Source organism: Dendropsophus ebraccatus, chromosome 9 (assembly GCF_027789765.1).
Source record: "Dendropsophus ebraccatus isolate aDenEbr1 chromosome 9, aDenEbr1.pat, whole genome shotgun sequence".
NCBI classification, from domain to species: Eukaryota; Metazoa; Chordata; class Amphibia; order Anura; family Hylidae; genus Dendropsophus; species Dendropsophus ebraccatus.
In genome coordinates, this window is record NC_091462.1 from 60,126,705 (window position 1) to 60,148,140 (window position 21,436).

Genomic DNA, 21,436 nt, shown 5'->3' on the forward strand with positions numbered 1-21,436 from the left:
CATGATGCAATTACAAAGCCTCTGTGCGGCCAGGACAGTAGAAACCCCGCACAAGTGACCCCATTCTGGAAACTACACCCCATAAGGAATCTAACAAGAGGGGCAGCGGGAATATGGCCCCCTGGTGACGGCCACATTTGGGACGTGAAAATGAAAAAAATTGTATTTTTTATTTTCTTGGCACATGTTCTACGTAAGTGCCCGTCACCAGTGGGGTCCATATGCTCACTGCACCCCTCGTTAGATTCCTTATGGGGTGTAGTTTCCAGAATGGGGTCACTTGTTGGGGGTTTCTACTGTCCTGGCATTCCAGCCTCTAAATGGCGCTCTGTCCCTTTGGCGGCTTGCCCTGTGCCCATATGGCACATTATGCCCACATGTGAGGTATTTTCGTACTCAGGGGAAACTACCCTACACGTTTTGTGTTCATTTTCTTTTTTAACCCCTTGTGGAAATGGAAAAAATCAAGGCTAGACCAACATTTAGTGTAATTTTTGTAAAATTTTTACTCTAAATCATTAATCTTGTCATGATTTTTTCATTTTCACAAGGGGCTAAAAGATAAAAAAAAAAAAACACTAAATGTGTAGCACAATTTCCCCTGAGTACGGAAATACACCACATGTGGACATAAAGTGCCATGCGGGTGCAGGGTAAGCCTCCGATTGGAAGGAGAGCCATTTGGTTTTTGAAGGCTGGATTTGGATGGAATGGATTTCGAGGGGCCATGTTGCATTCAAAAGTCCCCTGTGTTGCCAAGACAGTTGAAATCCCCCACAAGTGACCCCATTATGGAAACTACACCCCTCAAGGAATGTAACAAGGGGTGTATTGAGCATATGGACCCCACTGGTGACGGGCACAAATGTGGAACAATGTGGCGTGAAAATGAAATATTACATTTTTTACACTATAATGTTGATTTAGCCTTGAATTTATCATTTTCACAAGGGGTTAAAAGAGGGAAAAAAAAAACAAAATGTGTAGAGCAATTCCCCCCGAGTCCGTAAATACCCACATGTGGACATAAAGCGCCATGTGGGCGCAGGGCAAGCCTCCAAAGGGAAGGAGCGCCATTTGGATTTTGGAGGTTGGATTTGGCTAGAATGGATGATGAACGCCATGTCGCATTTACAGAGCCCTCGTGCTGTCAAAACACTGGAAACCCCCCACAAGTGACCCCTTTCTGGAAACTACACCCCTAAAGGAATCTAACAAGGGGTGCAGTGAGGATATTGACCCCTTGATGACGGGCACATTTGTGCCATGAAAGTGAAAAAATGAAAATATTCCCTTTCACATCACATTGTTCCACATTTGTGCCCGTCACCAGTGGGGTCCATATGCTCACTGAACCCCTTGTTAGATTCCTTGAGGGGTGTAGTTTCCAGAATGGGGTCACTTGTGGGGGATTTCCAGTGTCTTGGCAGCACGAGGGCTCTGTAAATGCGACATGGCCCTTGAAATCCTTTCCAGTGAAATTCAGCTTCCAAAAGCCAATTGGCGCTTCTTCCCTTTGGAGGCTCGTCCTGCGCCCCCTTGGCGCTTTATCGCCACATGTGGGGTATTTCTGTACTCGAGAGAAACTGCGCTACACATTTTGTGTCTTTTTTTTCCTCTTATCCCTAGGCTAGAACAACGTTTTAGTGCAAAAAATAATTTTTTCTTTTTTCATGCCATATTGTTCGGAAAATCTGTGAAGCACCTGTGGGGTCCAGATGCTCACCGCACCCCTTGTTACATTCCTTGAGGGGGTGTAGTTTTCTAAATGGTGTCCCTTTAGGGGTGTTTTTTAGGTTTTGGCACCCCAGAGCCTCTGCCAACCTGAAGTGGTACGGTCAAAAATGACCAAATATAACGGAGGCGTTGAAATTCACTAGGCACTCCTTTATATCTGAGGCTTGTGGTTGCGTCAAATAGCGCAATAGGGCCACATATGGGGTATTTCTATAAACTGCAGAACGGAGCAATCAATATTGGGGTGCATTTCTCTGGTAATAGGTTTATAATTATGAAAAATATTGGATTACAATAAAATCTCTGCACAGAAAATTAAAATTTTCAAATTTCTTACACACTTAGCTTTTATTTCTGTGACTCCCCTAAAGGGTTAAAAAAACTTTCTGGATATGCTTTTGCAGAGTGGGGGGGTGCAGTTTCTGAAATGGGGTGCTTTGTGGAGCTTTCTAACATACAGGCCCCTCAAATACACTTTAACACCTGAACAGGTCCCTAAAAATATCTGATTTTGATATTTTACTAAAAATTTGGAAATTTGCTGCTAATGTTTTACGCTTCCTATTGTCTAAAAAAATGAAAGATCGTTTAATAAATGCCGCCAACATAAAGTAGACATGTTGCTAATGCTATTTAATATATAATTTATGTGGTATAACCACTTTCTGTATAAGTAAAAAAGTTTCAAAGTTGGAAAAATGCATTTTTTCACATTTTTTCACATTATTTGGGTTTTTTTTTATAGAGATTTGTTATGAGTATCGACTCCAATTTTCCAGAAATGTAAAGAGCAATATGTCACGAGAAAACAATCTCAGAATCAGCCGGATAGATAAAAGCATCCCGAAGTTATTAATGAATAAAGTGACACTGGTCATATTCATAAAATTTGTCTCTGTCATTAAGGCCATTTCAGGCTCTGTCCTTAAGGGGTTAAGGGTGCCTTCACACGTACCGTATCGCTGCGGTTTTAACGCTGCGTATTTAACGCTGCGTTTTTATCGCTGCGTTTTTGCTGTGATTTTTACATGCCAGTTTTGATTTTCACATGGAAATCATGTGAAAATCAAAACGCGCATTAAAAAACGCAGCAAAAACGCAGCGTTAAATACGTAGCATTAAAACCGCAGCGTTAAAAACACAGCGATGCGATACGGTACGTGTGAAGGCACCCTAAAAATTAAAGGGGTTGTCCAGGATTAGAAAAAAAACACAGCTAAATTCTTGCAAAAACAGCTTTACCCCCTGTTCTCAGTTTGTTTGTGGTATTCACTTCACATTCACTTGAACGGAACTGAGCTGTAAGACCACACTCAAACTGAGGACAAGAATGGTTCTGTTTCTGGAATAATGTAGCCATGTTTTTCTAAGCTTGGACAACCCTTTTAAGATATGAAATTCTAAAAAAAAAGGTAATGACATCAATTCTGAAATCAGAATGTCAGCTAAATATGTTAACATAGATTAACTATGATTTTCTTAAACACATGACACAGAATATTCTATTTGGGTAAAGATATTTTCTACAAATCTATGTTTATTATTAATTTATCTATGTTATTTGGATGGAGAAGACCTATAATTGCTTCTCTAGCTCTGGTTGACACTCCAAATCAAAACCTAAATGGGAACTATCAGTAAGTTAAATAAATCTAACCTGGTCATAGCTCCCTTCATCCTCGGCAACGTTTCCGTTCAGTTGTAATGTAATCTTGTGTCCGGTAAGGCTGTTTGAAGCACTGGTCCACCCCCGTCTGGCACACCCCTTCTAATGATAAACAATGGAGCAGGCCAGCAGACCGCCGCTCAGGGGGCAGGGCAGTGCTCCATATGGCCTTACCGGACAAACAACTACATAAAAACTGAACAGGAGTGGTGCCGAGGAAGACATACCTTCATACTTAGCTTCCAATGCAATATAGGGAGCTATCTAACCTGCTGAGTTGCCCTTTAACAATTATTTTTACAATAAGAAAAATACTTACAGTGTTTCTCTTTTCAGTGATTCATTTCCTTTAAAACTACTAAGCCATTGCAAAGCAACACCTATGGCCAGATCATAATGAGCCTAAAAATAAATAAGCTGCTGTTAATTGTGGATACCAAGCAAAAATACACACAAAAAACTTCTGCTAATGTATCCTAAATTGATATCAATATGCACACTGATAAATTAAGAGTTTACTTTCTTAGAAAATAAGAGTTTACTTTCTTATTCCAGTAACAGTGCCCTGCCCTGTGGGCTAAGCCTGGCATTGTTGCTCAGTTCTGTCTGAGTAACTTTGGCTGAGAAGGATGTCAGATTTAAACTGTCTCTGCCGTTATAACTTTCAACATCTAAATCAACATGTGATATAAAGCAAGTTTGCAATTTACTTTAATTATTTATTTTTAGTTATCAGGCTTAAAACAAAGCTATACTTACTTGAATTCAGGTCCTGTCTCCTGAACGCAGCTTTTTAGTCTGGTGCTGGTTAAAAAAAAAAAGAGACCAAACGCAAGAAGTCAGGTCATCTGCACTCTCACAGAGAACTCATTTGATTGACAGGCATGTTGAGCTGTGACACTCTGTACCGGCCAGGACTTTCTGCTTTTAGTCTCTTTTTTCAACCAGCACAAGACTAAAAAGCTGCCCTCAGGAGACAGGACCTGGATTTAAGTAATTTAACCCTTTGAGGACCAGGTCCAAAATGACCCAGTGGATCATTTTGATCTTTGCGCTTTCGTTTTTTCCTTCCTCCCCTCCTAAGAGTTCCAGAAATTTCATTTTTATATTTACAATGCCATGTAATGGCTTGTTTGTTACAGGAATAGTTGTACTTTGTAATGGTGTCTTTCATTTTACCACAACATGTATGACAGAATCCCAAATATATTATTTATGAAGATATAAATAGGTGAAATCGTAAAAAAGAATGCAATATGGTAATGTTTGGGGGGTTCCTGTGTCTACGTAATGTACTATATGGTAAAAGCGATATGATACTATTACTCTATAGGTCAGTCCGAACACAACCATATGCAGGTTTACACAGATTCTCTAATCCAGTGATTTTCAACCAGTGTGCCGCGATACATGGGTGTGCCACGGGGAAAGTTCCCCAAAAGATGGTGCCCCTTCAGATCGCCCCGCTGCTGCTGTCCACCTCACCTACTGGCTGCCTGTAGCGCCCGGACGTGCTCCTCCTATCCAATCAGCGGAGACCGGGAGCGTGGTGCGCTGCGGCGGGCCGTGATGCACGCATCCAATCAACGTGTGCGCTACGGCCCGCCGCAGCGCACCACGCTCCCGGTCTCCGCTGATTGGAGGAGCACGTCCGGGCCCTACGGCGGACAGCAGCGGCGACCATCTCGGAGGAGGTGAGGAGGAAGGGGGGGAGAGAAACCTGGGGATGGGGGAGAGAAGCATGGGGGAGAAACGGGGGGAGAGACAGGGAGAGAAGCATGGGGGAGAGAAACCTGGGCATGGGGGAGAGAAACATGGGGATCAGGGAGAAACGGGAGAGAAGCAGGGGAGAGAGAAAAATGGGGTTGGGGTGAGAAACAGCGGAGAGAAGCAGGGGGGAGAGAAGCACAGGAGAGAAGCATGGGGGAGAGAAGCACAGGAGAGAAGCATGGGGGAGTGAAGCACAGGTGAGAAGCATGGGGGAGAGAAGCACAGGAGAGAAGCAGGGGGGAGAAGTATGGTGGAGAGAAGCACAGGAGAGAAGTAGGGGGGAGAAGTATGGTGGAGAGAAGCAGGGGGGAGAAGTATGGTGGAGAGAAGCATGGGGGAGAGAAGCACAGGAGAGAAGCATGGGGGAGAGAAGCACAGGAGAGAAGCATGGGGGAGAGAAGCACAGGAGAGAAGCATGGGGGAGTGAAGCACAGGAGAGAAGCATGGGGGAGAGAAGCACAGGAGAGAAGCAGGGGGGAGAAGCATGGTGGAGAGAAGCACAGGAGAGAAGTAGGGGGGAGAAGTATGGTGGAGAGAAGCAGGGGGGAGAAGTATGGTGGAGAGAAGCACAGGAGAGAAGCATGGGGGAGAGAAGCAGGGGGAGAAGTATGGTGGAGACAAGCACAGGAGAGAAGTAGGGGGGAGAAGTATGGTGGAGAGAAGCACAGGAGAGAAGTAAGGGGGAGAAGTATGGTGGAGAGAAGCACAGGAGAGAAGTAGGGGGGAGAAGCACAGGAGAGAAGTAGGGGGGAGAAGTATGGTGGAGAGAAGCACAGGGTGGAAAAGAAAACAGGCCCAGGTTTTACACTGAGTGAATATAAATACATTTAGAATCTATATTATTAACTATATGTATAATGTGTATAAAAGTTTTAAGCAATCACGCTCCTGAGAAAAAACACTAAAAATAGTGTGCGTACTGCTGCGAGCTACAGCTAGTGGTATCTGCCTCCACTAAAAATAGAAACAATATAAATAAATAAAGAAGATGCCGTGCGCGCTAAGTTCTAATGTTAAAAAACATAGTTTAAAAACATAGTCATTAATATCAGTGCATAATAGGGCCAGTCAGACTGGCCCTATTATGCACTGATATTAATGACTATGTTTTTAAACTATGTTTTTTAACATTAGTACTTAGCGCGGCACGGCATCTTCTTTATTTATTCATATGTATAATGTGTACTGTTTTAGTGTCATTTTGTGCCATTTTGGTTGGTGGCGTGCCCCGGGATTTTTTTAAGTATAAAAAGTGTGCCGCGGCTCAAAAAAGGTTGAAAATCACTGCTCTAATCTATATCATAAAAATGAAAGTCTGTCTGTCTGTCTGTCTGTCCCAAATAGACTTCCAAACGCCTGAACCGTTTAACCCCAAATTTGGCATACAGATAAATAGGGTGCCCGGGAAGGTTATTGTGAAGGTCCCGTCCCCGCCAGATGTACAGGAGAGGAGGGGGAGGGGAAAGAGCGGCGCCTCATAGAGATGAATGGGAAAATCTCCTCACTGAAAACACAGGTGATATAATTAGCTGCAGCAGACACGGCAGTTGGGAGCCTTAGCAACCAATAGGATTACAGCTTTCATTTTCACAGGGAGCAATGGTTGCTAGGGAAGCTGCCTCACAACATCCACAGAAATAACTGGTAGACCCCCTACTTCATTTATACAGTACATGTTTACAGGACCCCCTACTCCATCTATACAGTACATGTATACAGGACCCCCTACTCCATCTATACAGTACATGTCTACAGTACCCCTACTCCATCTATACAGGGCATGTATACAGGGCTCCCTACTCCAACTATACAGGTATACAGGACCCTCTACTTCATCTATACAGTACATGTATATACAGGACCCCCTACTCCATCTATACAGTACATGTATACAGGACCTCCTACTCCATCTATACAGTACATGTATACAGTACCCCTACTCCATCTATACAGGGCATGTAAACAGGGCCCCCTACTCCATCTATACAGGGCATGTATACAGGGCCCCCTACTACATCTATACAGTACATGTATATACAGGACCCCCTACTACATCTATACAGTACATGTATATACAGGGCACTACAGGTATACCGAACTGTGACTTGGTAACACTGCCACACCAGACCTGACCAATACCACCATACTGTGCTGGATAACACTGTCATACCAGACCTGACCAATACCGCCATACTATGACTGGATAACACTGCCACACCAGACCTGACCAATACTGTCATACTGTGACTGGATAACACTGCCATACCACACCTGACCAATACCCCCATACTGTGACTGGATAACACCACTATACCAGACCTGACCAATACCGCCACACTGTGACTGGAGAACACCGCCACACCAGACCTGACCAATACCCCCATACTGTGACTGGATAACACCGCCATACCAGACATGACCAATACCGACACAATGTGACTGAATAACACTGCCATACGGGTAAATAAGACCCTGCAGGTATACAGGAAACAACAGGTATACAGGCCCCTAAGACTATACACTACAGGTGCACGGGGCCTCCACCAACTATATACTACAGGTATACAGGACCCCAAACTTTACACTACAGGTATACAGGACCCCAAAACTATACACTACAGGTATACAGGACCTCCACCAACTATATACTACAGGTGTACAGGACCCCAAACTATACACTACAGGTATACAGGACCCCATAACTATAGACTACAGGTATACAGGAACTCCACCAACTATATACTACAGGTATATAGGACCCCAAACTATACACTACAGATATGCGAGACCCCTAAAAACTATACATTGTGGGTATACAGAACCCCTCCAACTATGCACTTCAGGTATACACTAATTCCACTGATTAACTCAGATGAAACAATACCTTTAGCTTGGACTCCTGGGAACCTAATTAACACACTGACACTTTATACCCGGGCAGCGCCCGGTACATTTTCTAGTGTTATATATTTTTTTAATGAAATCCTTTTTTTTTGGCAATTAATTATTAATAAAATGGGTCTATTGTGACGCTTATAACAGTTTTATTTTTTCACTTATGGGGCTGTATGGGGTGTCAATTTTTCCGCCACAATCTCTAGTTTTTATTAATACCATATTTGTGAAGATCGGGTGTTTTGATCACTTATTAATTTTTTTTATATATATATAATGTAACATAAAATTGGTAATCTGCGCAATTTTTTCCCTCTTTTCGTCTACGCCGTTCACCATTTGCAATGACGCTTGTTATATTTATATAGATCGGACAATTACGCACGCTACGTTATATTATATGTTTATTTATTTATTTTTATATGTTTTATTTATATAATGGGAAAGGGGGGTAATTTACACTTTTATTGGGGGAGGGGTTTTGCGGTAGTGTGTTAGTGATTTTAATTTTTTTTTTTATACATTTTAAGTCCCTTTGGGGGACTTGTTCATACGTTAGTTTAATTTTCTACACTGATCATTGCTATGCCATAGGCATAGCATTGATCAGTGTTATCCGCGCTCTGCTCATTGAGCCTGCCTGTGCAGACTCAGTGGCCAGAGTGCCGATCGAACCACACGGAGACAGGTGAGAGACCTCCGGCAGTCAATTTTAACGACTCCCCCTGTCACCTACAACTAAACGCTGCGGCCACATTTAAGGAGTTAATGTCGCGCTGCAGCGCGATCGCTGAAGCGTGTCATTAACGGTGAGGTTTCATAGCTCAGGACGTATCAGTACATCCAGGGTTGTCTGGGCACAGACTTCCAGGACGTACCGGTACGTCCTAGGTCGTCTAGGAGTTAAAGCATGATAACTAGAGAAAATTAGTTTTGCAAGGTTCGCAGACATTGGGTCGGATTCGCAAATCGAACGCAAAGAATCTCATTAAAACAGCCAAACTACAGTAGCTACAATAGTGGGACTATTACAGAGTAGCATTTTTTTCAACAGCTGTTGTTGTGGCAGTGTCAAAAATGTCAAATGTCAAACCTGTAGGGTCAAAATTCTCACCTTACCCCAAGATGAATTATTTTAGAGTGTAGTTTCCAAAATGGAGTGACTTATGGGGGCATTTTACTCCGCTGGCACTACAGGGGCACTGCAAACGCACCTGGCGCTCAGAAATTTCTTCAGAAAAATCTGCACTGCAGATGCTAAATGACGCTCCTTTCCTTCTGAGCCTGGCTGTGTGCCCATACAGTGGTTTATGCCCACATATGGGGTACTGTTGTATTCAGAAGAACCTGCGTTACAAATTTTAGTGTATATTTTCTCTCCTGTTACTCGTGAAATTGAGAAATTTCAAAATAAACGAACATATCATTGGAAAAATTCAAGTTTTTCATTTTTACTGTATAATTTTGAATACTTTCCTCTAATACCTATGGGGTCAAAATGCTCATCCAACCTCAAGATGAATTCTTTGAGGGGTGCACTTTCCAAAATGGAGTGACTTATGGGGGGATTTTACTCTGCTGGCACTACAGGGTCACTGCAAACGCACCTGGCGCTCAGAAACTTCTTCAGCAAAATCTGTATGGGCTGTGTGGCCATACAGTGGTTTATACCCACATATGAGGTACCTTTTTACTCAGGAGAACCTGCGTTACAGATTTTGGGGTACTTTTTCTCTCATATTCCTTTTGAAAATGAGAAACTTTAATCTAAATGGATTGTGTTGTTTCCAAAATGGGGTCACTTATGGGGGTTTTCAGTATACAAGCCTCCTAAGTCCATTAAAAAAAGGACTGGTCCCTAGAAAAAAAAACTGTTTTGGAAACTTTCACAAAAATGTGATTATTTTCTGATAAATTTCTAAGGCCCGTAACACCCTAAAGCTGGGTTCACACACAGTATATTTCAGGCAGTATTGTGGTCCTCATATTGCAACCAAAACCAGGAGTGGATTGAAAACACAGAAAGGATCTGTTCACACACAGGATCTGTTAAAATTGAGTGGATGGCCGTCATTTAACGGCAAAAATTTGCTGTTATTTAAAAACAGCGACTGTTCTATTGAAATAATGGCAGTTCTTTACCGTTATATGGCGGTTATCCACTCAATTACAACATTGTGTGGACAGATCCTTTCTGTGTTTTCAATCCACTCCTGGTTTTGGTTGCAATATGAGGACTACAATTCTGACTGAAACATACGTAGTGTTAACCCAGCCTAAAAAAGTAAAATATGTTTACCAAATTATGCCATAATAAAGATTTTGAATTTTGAAATTTTTTTATGATATTTTGATGTTTTTCACAAAAAACACACAAAATAGTGACCAAATTTTGCCACAAACATAAAGTACCATATGTTACGAAAAAACAATCTCAGAATCACTAGCATATGTTAAAGCATCACTGAGCTATAAGCACATAAAGTGAGACAGGTCAGATTTTGAAAATTAGCCAGGTCATTAAGGACCAAACTAGCTACAGCACTAAGGGGTTAAAAAATGACAATCAGTCCGTCAGTTATTTAATTTTCGCCCTGGACAGCGGTGGATCAGCGGCATTAAATATTTAAACTTTCTAATTACTATTTAACACATTCTAATCCCCTTTTAAGTATGCTTTCACCTCCCCTTGTATGGCATCCTTTGTGTCCCTTGTTAGTTTAAGGGAGAACTTTGGCCAAGATCTATTTTTTAATATGTTATTTCCTAAGCAAAGTTAGACAAGTTCCTAATGTAGTCTAATTCTGAGAAATGCACATATAGTGCTATTTCCCTTTAGTAGTTCAGGAAGGCTTCAATTTCTCTGAAGTGTCCAGCAGAGGGCGCAGTATATATAGACATTACATGTAAAAAAAAAAATAACAGGGCCCTTCCTGTGCTTTAAAGAAGACCTGTCACCCCCCATGATGGGATGACAGGCTCCCGACCCCCCGTTACAGCCACCTATACTCACCTGATCCCGCCGGGTCCCGCTTCCTGATCCGGTCGGGTCACGGAGATATGAGCGCCCGAAGCCCGGCGCGCACGGTTGACAGGTCTCCTTTAAGTACAAAATTCAGCTACCCTGGCTTCACAGCTCCCACAGACAACCACCCTCAATGTACCCCCCATTCTTGTGTCTGTCCCTATCTCTCTCTTGCTCTCCCTCCTCTGCTCTAAATGCCTGCTGTGATCCTGCTCTCCACTGCACACACACAGCCGGCTCGCCGCCTCCAGGAAGTAGCTCATCCTATTACAAGGGTGAGGTGCTGACATCACAGTGGGGCTTGCAGGTAATAGTGACAGTATAGTAGGCTAACATGTGCGGTCTCCATCACAACTGCCATGTTAAGCAAATTTTGGACCGAATCACACGGAAATTGCTTCAGAAAAGAAAAAAAACATCGGATCTTGATTTGCAAGTTTCTCTTCGCTCATCTCTAATGATAACTAAAAAAATATTAATGTAAATTGCAAATATGCTTTATATCACATTCCCTGCTGATTTAAATTTTGAAAGTTATAACTACAGGTGCCTTTTAACCCCTTAAGGGTTTTTTGCATTTTCGTTTTTTCCTTCTTGTGCTTAAAAGGCCATAGCACTTGTATTTTTTCACCTAGAAACCCACATGAGCCCTTATTTTTTGCGCCACTAATTGTACTTCGCAATGACAGGCTGAATTTTTTCATAAAGTACACTGCGAAACCAAGAAAAAAATGAATGTGTGGTAAAATTGAAAAAAATAAAACACATTTTGCTTATTTGGGGGGTATTTGTTTTTTCGCCATTCAAAATTGACTTGTTATATATGTCCGTCAAGTCGTTACGATTACAACGATATGTAACGTATAACTTTTCTTGTATCTAATGGCTTGTAAAAAATTCAAACCATTGTTAACAAAAATATGTTCCTTAAAATCGCTCCATTCCCAGGCTTATAGCGCTTTTATCCTTTGGTCTATGGGGCTGTTTGAGGTGTCATTTTTTGCGCCATGATGTGTTCTTTCTATTAGTACCTTGCATACCAGCATATGTGACTTTTTGATCGCTTTTTATTACAATTTTTCTGGATTTGATGCGACTGAAAATGCGAAATTTTGCACTTTGGGATTTTTTTGCAGTAACGCCATTTAACGTGCGAGATCAGGAATGTGATTAGTTAATAGTTCGGGCGATTACGCATGCGGTGATACCAAACATGCTTATTTATATTTTTTTATTTATAACATGGGAAAAGGGGGGTGATTCAAACTTTTATTAGAGGAGGGGGCTTTTTATTATTAATGACACTTTTTTTTTTTTACACTTATACTAGAAGCCGCCCTGGGGGACTTCTAGTATAAGCACACTGATCTCTCATTGAGATCCATGCTGCATAGATATACAGCACAGATCGATGAGATAGGCACTCGATTGCTTCCGGCTGCTGCAGCTGGTAGCAACTGAATGTCAAGCCGGGATCAGCACCATTACAGCGCAGACCCCAGACGGAGTAAGATGTGTGGATTGCTCCTCCGGGACAACGTCCCGGAGGAGCGATCCACCCCACTAGACACCAGGGATGGGCTGCAGAAGGTAATCTGATGCAGCTGTCAACTTTGACAGCTGCATCTGATTACCTGATTAGCGGGCACGGCGATCGGACAATGCCCGCTAATAGCGCGGTCGCGCTCTGAACTCCCGTAATGACCACAGGATGTAAATATACGTCCGCGGTCGTCTAGGTGTTAACTGTGGGCAGCAATAGAGCTGTTTATGGGAATAAATAGTTTTGCCTTGTTCTTTAATCTCATGCACTTATGCAAACTGCAGCTGTGTAAGCCAAAGGATGTCCAACATTCTACTAGATAGGTGTCTCTCATAAAGTAACCACTCATGGTATGTCCTTTTAAAAGATTGTGATAGCATTTGGCTTGCTTCTAGCATTTCTCAGAACTGAGCTGAATTAATACACAGAACTAACAGCAGAATAAGAAGAAAGTACTAGCACTAAACCTGTACTAGGGTAGCATCAATATAGAAAAATCAAGATAGGAAACTGTCATGTAAGATATGCATCGATCAGCTTTTACATTAGAACCATTTAAAGGGAACCAATCAGCCCAATTGGGCTGATATGGTTACCAGGAGCGCTGTATAAAGCTCCTGCAGCAGCTGCGGCATGTACCGGCTGCGGCTGCAGCAGGAGCTTTAACCCGGGGAAAAATTAGTTTTATTCTCCAGGCGCGTGACAGACACAAGCAGGGAAGTAGTCATCTGGGCGGCTCCCAGCCCATATCTAATCACCGCTCTCTGCCTGTCAGCTCTCTGCCTGACAGGCAGAGAGGCGAGTAATGGACCTCTCTGCCTGTCAATCATCCCCTCCGAGCGCGCTGACAGGCAGAGCACTGTGACTAGTCACGGGCGAGGAGTCGCCCAGATGACTACTTCCCAACCCGTGTCTGTCAGGCGCCTGGAGAATAAAACTCTTTTTTCTCCGGTATAAAGCTCCTGCTGCAGTCGTGGCCGGTACGTGCTGCGGCTGCTGCAGGAGCTTAATACAGTGCTCCTGGGAACCATATCAGCCAGATTGGGCTGATTGGTTCCCTTTAAGGTAAAGTGAATAACACTGATTATAATTGGGAAGGAGCATGTGAACAACTGGTTGTTGAAGTCAATTTGTTGGAAACTCATGAAAATGTAAATCGACAAATGTAAGAATCTGAGTTACTATGAAAATAGCCAAAATTTTGATGGCTAGATGACTAGGTTAAAAAAAACAAATCACTAAAACAGCATCCATTGTGGGAGGGTTCCTAGTATGCAGTGGTAATAGTATGCTCCTACCAAAAACAAAAAAAAAGATCCAGAGAAGGCCAACCAATGTGCATGGGCAATTGCCATGGGCAATGTTCTGCTGGGAACTAGTTGTTCAGGAATGGCCTGAGAAAGGTGACAAAGAGTTTGAAGTGTTGACCTGACTTCTAAATTCCCTAAATCTCAATTTGGTCCAACATCTGTGGTATGTGCTGGAAGCAATTTTTGTACAAAGCTCTCAAATCATTTTATTTCCTTTCTGCTCATATAGCACCTTACAAACCCAGGGCATGCCATTTATATTGGTAAATCATTAGCCCAGCACAGTGCCATGGGTTCAGTCCGGTGCACTTTCTCCAGGAATGTGTGCTATGACTGTCCAGAGAAGTAATGGAAAGGATAACTATGTATGTACTGCTGGCAAAAAGCCTAGCTCTGGTCCTGCTCCCTGAAACTGAGAAAAGGGGACAGCTGTGCATAATGAAGGGGGCTCTCAGGGGCTCAATTACAGTAATAAGACCACTAAAATGACCTTATCACCACTCTGAAGGGTCAAGCTAACAAAACTATGCAGGATTTTGAAATGACATGCTTTAAAGGATCTGCTGTATATCCATCCCTTGATGGGTAAGTCCTGTTTTTGTGCCACAAGTGAATCTATACAATAGTAGATACAGTAGGTGGTTTCAATGTTTTGGCTGCTCAGTAGATAAATTAGCTTATTACCAAGTCATCAAAAGATGAGGATTCCTTTCTTCCTTTTGGATCAAATTCCTTCTCTCGAAGGGTAGTACCAACATAGTCTCCCCTTTAGAAAAAGCAAGCAAATGTTAAATCAGTGAAGTAATGCAATAGGATACAAATCTAGGAGTACTTGGGGGCATGGTTTATGTCATATTTCTTGAGCATTTCATATTCTTGGTAAATAATTAATTGTAGGATAATAATATCCTAAGATAAGTAACCTCTTAAAGAGGATGTTCAACTCTATGCAAAATAAAAAAAATTGCAGGCATAGTAGTTCTAGCTTACCCAAGTCCCCCTAGCAGTTTCTGCTGTTATCCGCTACGTTTTGGGGCCACTGCGGACCTTTTTCTTTTCATCCATCTGGTTTGGATCATTGGAGCAAGGGACCTGCTAAACTACATAGACCAGCATTCTCTGTGTCGGAGCCTTCCACCAGCCTACCTCCGACATTCCCTCCCCCCAGTGACCACTAGCCAGTCTGAAGTAGGAACCACAAAAACACCAGCATCCAGCCATCATTTCCCCATAGGATTCCTCAGCATATCCCCAGATGCTGCTACCTCTGCTGTACCATGATAGAAGCCGCCAGCACAGGCAGTCATCTCTTCTGCATTGCATAAATACAGTATCTATGGAGGACAGTAACATGTATTGTGATAACAGTCATAGAAATTTTTAGAACTACAGAACTTCCTGTGCAGCTGTAGAGGTGGTCAAAGTAAGGGAAAATGACCAGACTGGAACTGGAAGCACATGAGTGGTATGTATAACTTTGGGAAAGGGACAGAAAGGAAAAAAAAAGTTTTAAACTGGACAACCTCTTTAATGACTGTCAATGGGCCTTTTACAGTGGTCATTGAGGGTCACTATTCTAGACTGCTGTCTATTTACAGCAAAGATGTAATAGCCATTGCAGGTCTCCAGTAAACCTACATTTTAGGTCATTTAAGTCTTTGGATGCTGTTGTGAAATCATGGTCACAGCATCTACAGAGCTTATAGGGATCTGTCACTGCACTAGTACCTGGCGACACAACCATCGGGTGGAAATGGGTTTCCATAGGAGCCAGAAATTTAATGATGGTCCACAGGATTGCCATTTATGTGCTCCACTCTTATCCTCTACTGTCACAGAGCACTGTCCTGATGCACAGCAGTTTCTGTGTTCTGGGTCAGCACATGTACTTGCCTGCTCAGCCGATCAGTGGTTTAGGTAGGACATAGCTGTGGCCACTGATTAGCTAAGCAGAAACAGAGGACGTGCTGTGTACACAGAGGATTTTTTTTATGTTTATCCCATTCCTAATCTTATTTTTTTTTTAAATCCCAAAAATCCAATGTTATTATAACTTTCAAAATCTAAATCAACAGGGGATGTAAAATAAAGCCTGTTTGTATTAACATTTTTTTTTTTTTTTTGTTATCATGCTTTTACACAAAACTATACTTACCTGTATCCAGGTCCAGTGTCCTGAAGTCAGCTTTTAGGTCTTGTGCTGGTTCAAAAAAAAAAAAAAAAACAGGACAAGACTAAAAAGCTGCCTTTAGGAGACTGGACCTGAATTTTAAGTAAGTATAGCTTTGTTTTAAAGCATGAAAACAAAAAAATTATGCTTTATTTCACATGCCCTGTTGATTTTAAAAGTTATAACTTCACTTTAATATAATTAAGAATTCAAAAATACTTACAGAAGTTTTTCAAGTTCTTTCCTAAGAAGTTTTCTTTCCATTAAGCCTTTACAATTCCTAATATCACACTCACAATCCTCATCAAACTTATTAGTCCTGCAGGTAAAGTGCTGACATTAGTATTCTTGCAGACATATTAAGCAAAGTGTAATATAATAAAACAATCACCTTATAACATTCCTCACATCCACATCTGACCTCTCTCCATCTCTAGCATATGATGCAGCCAGTCTGTTTCACAGATTTTCGACATGGACCAGGTATAACCCTTCCCTCGGTACTCTCTACCTCTTCCCCCACTACAAAGTGTTGCAAAATCGCATGCAAAAGCACAAGAACACATACCCAACCCAGCAGAACCTGTGACATGACAAAAATCATTGCAGTACAAGACATGACGCTTGCTATATCAGCTCTCAGACCTGAGACAAGACCCTGCACAGGCTGGATATGAGAACAGCACAACAAAATAGTGAAACATATATAGCATAGTACATATTTGATACAATCTACAATTTGTACCCCAATAGTCGCACAATGTTGCAAATAACCCTGGCAGTATCATAGAAACATAGAAGATAGTCGGCAGAAAAAGACTACTTGCTCTATCTAGTCTGCCCTTTAATTATTTCCATTCTTACTATCTTAGGATAGATATATGTTTTTGTAGATTAACCTACCACATCTGCTGGAAGCTTGTTCCAAGCATCTACTACTGTCAGGGCCATATTAACAGCTGCCCTAGGCACTACACCTGAAGACGCCCCATCTTCACTCACCAATTACCATCATGATTTTCTAGTTTCTGAACACTATATTGATATCTCATCAGTCTTAAGCCGCTTTCCCACATTTACTGTACGTCACCACATGCAGCCGAAACCAGATCAAAATCTAAATCAATATATGTAAAAAAAAAAAAGTCCCAATTAAGTTAGTTAACATTTTTAATTTTCTTGCTTTTTCCAGTTGAATTCATGGAATGAGTTGTTGCAGGCATAATACTTAGAAACCTGAATCTACATTCAGCCCAAATATCCACAACATATTTCTAAAACTCCATGTATGTGCAATGGAAAAAAAACAACTGTTCACATTTCAGGCCATTCTGCATTTTCATATCAACAATCTGCCTATACTATTGTGGACATTGCTGCATTTTTTACCCTCTGTGCCAAAATCAATATTCTGTGACGTCTAAAATCTAATTATCTTAGAAGTCATTCTTAAAAAAATCTTGGCCTACTACTGGTCCATAGTCTAATAGTCATTTCCACCTGATTTTAAACACCTGTGTGTTCTCTGTAGTTAGTGTTGAACGCTATAATATGCAAATAACATGATGAGATACAAAAACATATAAAGAATAAGATATAAAAACTGTCACGGCTAAATTTGGAGCTAGAAGATGAAGCAATATTCTCTTACCTGTATCCTGTTCCTATTCTTGACAGTGCTTGGGCTTAAAGCAGCAGAAAATGGTTTGCATAATGCAAGTGTGGTTTTTTTTTTTCTGTCTTCTTATGTTGCTATGAAACCGCATAGCTTATTGCACAAAACACTTGAGCTGACTGTGAGCTGTAAGGTCTGCATTGAATTACCAGCTTTATATATCAGCGGATTAGGTTTCTAACTCCAAAGGAAATCTGACACTACAGTAAATACAATGGAACAATAGAAGTGTCATACATTTACATTAAAATGGCTATGTGTTGTCTGAATGGCTATAGATGTCTTGTGGTGTTGGTTTAGGTTATATTTGTAAATTACAATTATGTTAAGTATAAAAAAAGAAAAAATATATATATCCACATACACACACATACAAATCATAAAAGAGGGTGCTCTTAGTCTGTACATATAGATGCTATAAGTCATCATAATATCCACTTGAATGTCAGGACTCAAGGTTTCCAGCAGAACATTGCCCAGAATGTCACACCCCTCTGCCTGCTCGCCTTCTCCTCATAGTACATCAGGTTTCCACCTCTTCTCCAGGTATGTGATACATTCAGCCATCCGCATGATGTAAAACAAACCATCATTATTCAGATCATAGTCTAGCTCTGATCAGGGCAGTTTCTAGGTAATTTTGACTACAGGGCGAATCCTGCTAAAAGCGCCCCCCCCCCCCCAAAAAAAAAAAAAAAAAAACAGTTCAGTGACTCACAGGCGATGTCTTCTTTGATCTGAGGCATCACTTTCCCTTTTCCTCTCCATCTGACCCAGTCCACATGATGATTTCTTGCAGCAGCAATTCATCTCTTGTGAACCTGCCAGACAAACATCTTAGGTTCCGCACTTTTACAACTTCCACTTCTTTTGTGTCTTGTGCAGTAAAGTCAGTAGGTATGTGAGTTGCCCCCTGTATGTAGGATCCCCTGCTGTGCCTCCATATAGTAATAATCCCTCTTTGCCCCCCCCCCCCTTAGTATTAATACTCCCTGTGCTCCCCCCATAGTAATAATCCCCCATGGTTTGTTCACATATAGTAATAAACCCACCTGTGCAGTCCCCATACTAATACCCCCCGTGCCCTTCCCCCATAGTAATAAGCCCCCCCTGTGTGCTCCCCCACCCATAGTAATAAGCCCCCCTGTGCTCCCCACCCATAGTAATAAGCCCCCCTGTGCTCCCCCACCCATAGTAATAAGCCCCCCTGTGCTCCCCCACCCATAGTAGTAAGCCCCCCGTGCTCCCCCACCCATAGTAATAAGCCCCCCTGTGCTCCCCACCCATAGTAATAAGCCCCCCTGTGCTCCCCCCACCCATAGTAATAAGCCCCCCTGTGCTCCCCCACCCATAGTAGTAAGCCCCCCGTGCTCCCCCACCCATAGTAATAAGCCCCCCGTGCTCCCCCACCCATAGTAATAAGCCCCCCTGTGCTCCCCCACCCATAGTAATAAGCCCCCCTGTGCTCCCCCACCCATAGTAATAAGCCCCCCTGTGCTCCCCCACCCATAGTAATAAGCCCCCCTGTGCTCCCCCACCCATAGTAATAAGCCCCCCTGTGCTCCCCCACCCATAGTAGTAAGCCCCCCTGTGCTCCCCCACCCATAGTAATAAGCCCCCCTGTGCTCCCCCCACCCATAGTAATACCCCCACCCATAGTAGTAAGCCCCCCTGTGCTCCTCCACCAATAGTAATAAGCCCCCCTGTGCTCCCCCACCCATAGTAATAAGCCCTCCTGTGCTCCCCCACCCATAGTAGTAAGCCCCCCGTGATTCCCCCCCATAGTAGTAACCCCCCCCTGTGCTCCCCCACCCATAGTAGTAAGCCCCCCTGTGCTCCCCCACCCATAGTAGTAAGCCCCCCGTGCTTCCCCCCCCTGTGCTCCCTCACCCATAGTAATAACCCCCCCATGCTTTGTCCACACAAAAAAAACAAAACATTATACTCACCTTGTTCCAGTATACAGCAGGTCCCTCTCTCCTCTCTCCAGCCTGCGAGGAGCAGGCCGCCGTAACCCCCGCACACATCTTCTCTCTTCAGCAGGCGCAGTGATATGACGCAGAAGATGTCTGCAGCGGCCTGCAGAGTGCTCGGCAGGGTCCGGCCGGTCCATGGGGGCGGAGCTACGTTCGGGCGGCGGGGCAGAGCTACGTTCAGGCGGCGGGGCGGAACAACGTTCGGGCACCAGTCTTGCCCTGTGATGGGGCACAGGGGCAGGGGGTCACAGAGCTAGGTGATGGGGTGAGCGGGCAGGCGGCCGGGGGTGCGTGCAGCTCAGTGGAGCCACCAGCGCCCCCTAGCTGTCGGCGCCCTGTGCGGTCGCCCGGCCCGCCCGCCTCTAGAAACGGCCCTGGCTCTGATGTTCACATGCCCAGTGTTAATGCTTCTGGCTGTGGACAGGTAAGCATGGAATCTCTGCCTGATCTGTGCTTACATAGCCCCATGCACAGCAACAGAGACGTTGGCTTCTGCAGAATTTCAGCTTGGCCCCCACCCCCTCAGATTCAGAATAAACAGTTATATCCAGGTGACATCTTCTCTGATTGGAGATATTCATTTTCTTCTTCTGCTTATATCTCATCTGTGAAGATTTTGCTGCCCAGTTGTCTTTGGATCATTACTCTCCTTTGGGGTTATTCCCAAGTTCTGTATTTTACAGATGGGGAAGTCCTGTAGTGGAATGATTCCCTGCCCGGCATGACGTATCAGGCTATGTTCACACTTTTTATGAGACCGGCCATTCCGTGACCCGGCCAGGTCACGGAACTGCCGGTCTTAGACAAGATCATCCCGGCCGGTACGGCAGTACCAGCCGGATGGTCTTTAGCGCCGCTGAATTCGGATCCAAATTCCCCGCTGCTCACAATGTGTGAACTGAAGGAGTTTTCTGCGGCCGCAGAAAACCGACATGTCAGTTTCTCGTGGCGCCGATAGGGATCCCGGTCAGAGTGCATACTATGGGGGGCCGGTCTTATATTAGGCCCCGCACCCTTTTCCCCGGCAGGATTCACTAAAGGGCGCACTAAACCTACCCCTGCAAGCAGGCATAAATCATGATAAATGAGGTGTGGGAGGAGCCCACGCCTCCTCTCCGCCTTGTTACGCCCCCCCAAGCTCCCCCAGCCTGCCCATCGGGCAAGCAGGGCATACATCAAGCATACACCAGAGAGAAGGGGTGAATCTGCAGCTTCTCCCTGGCGTACGCCTCGGGCAGGCGTGTCATAAATGTCCCCTATGTGCATACACTCTGGCTGGGATTCCCTCAGCCTTCAGCACAACATAAGCTCCGTACTAATCATGTCCGTTGCAACAACGGCCGTGATTACTAAGGAACTTACGTTGTGTGAACATGGCCTTAACAGAGCCTTGAACCTCTGCAGCACTGAAATGACAGAGCGGCGCGGCTGTTTAATCCGTAAAATACAGGATGTGGGAATAAGCCCTTACTCTCAAACAATGCTGCACATTGTCTGAAATATTTTAAAAAAATCCTGTTTTTGCCAGAAAAAAATGGTATTCTCATCTGTTTTTTCTCCACTATGTACAGTGTTGCTGCTCCTGGGGATCTACCGGTTGCGAAACTACAAATACTATCATAAATTGTCAACAGGACATGACCAGAAAATGTAGGAAGGCAGTATGCTG

The 21,436-nt window shown here is 43.4% G+C and overlaps 1 protein-coding gene across 2 annotated transcripts in view; it reads right to left on the reverse strand.

The window, feature by feature from the left end:
* C9H2orf80 (chromosome 9 C2orf80 homolog) overlaps positions 1-21,436 on the reverse strand; it is a 114,154-nt gene that overhangs the window by 32,804 nt on the left and 59,914 nt on the right. Inside the window, exons 2-4 of one of the 2 annotated variants that reach the window (XM_069983492.1) lie at positions 16,340-16,435; positions 14,631-14,712; positions 3,723-3,805 (exon numbers count right to left, since the gene is read on the reverse strand). In XM_069983492.1, the coding sequence (XP_069839593.1) occupies positions 3,723-3,805; positions 14,631-14,712; positions 16,340-16,380 (206 nt within the window). In that variant the 5' untranslated portion in view covers positions 16,381-16,435. The remainder of the gene's footprint in view (positions 1-3,722; positions 3,806-14,630; positions 14,713-16,339; positions 16,436-21,436) is intronic. The other variant, XM_069983493.1, reaches the window with a different exon arrangement.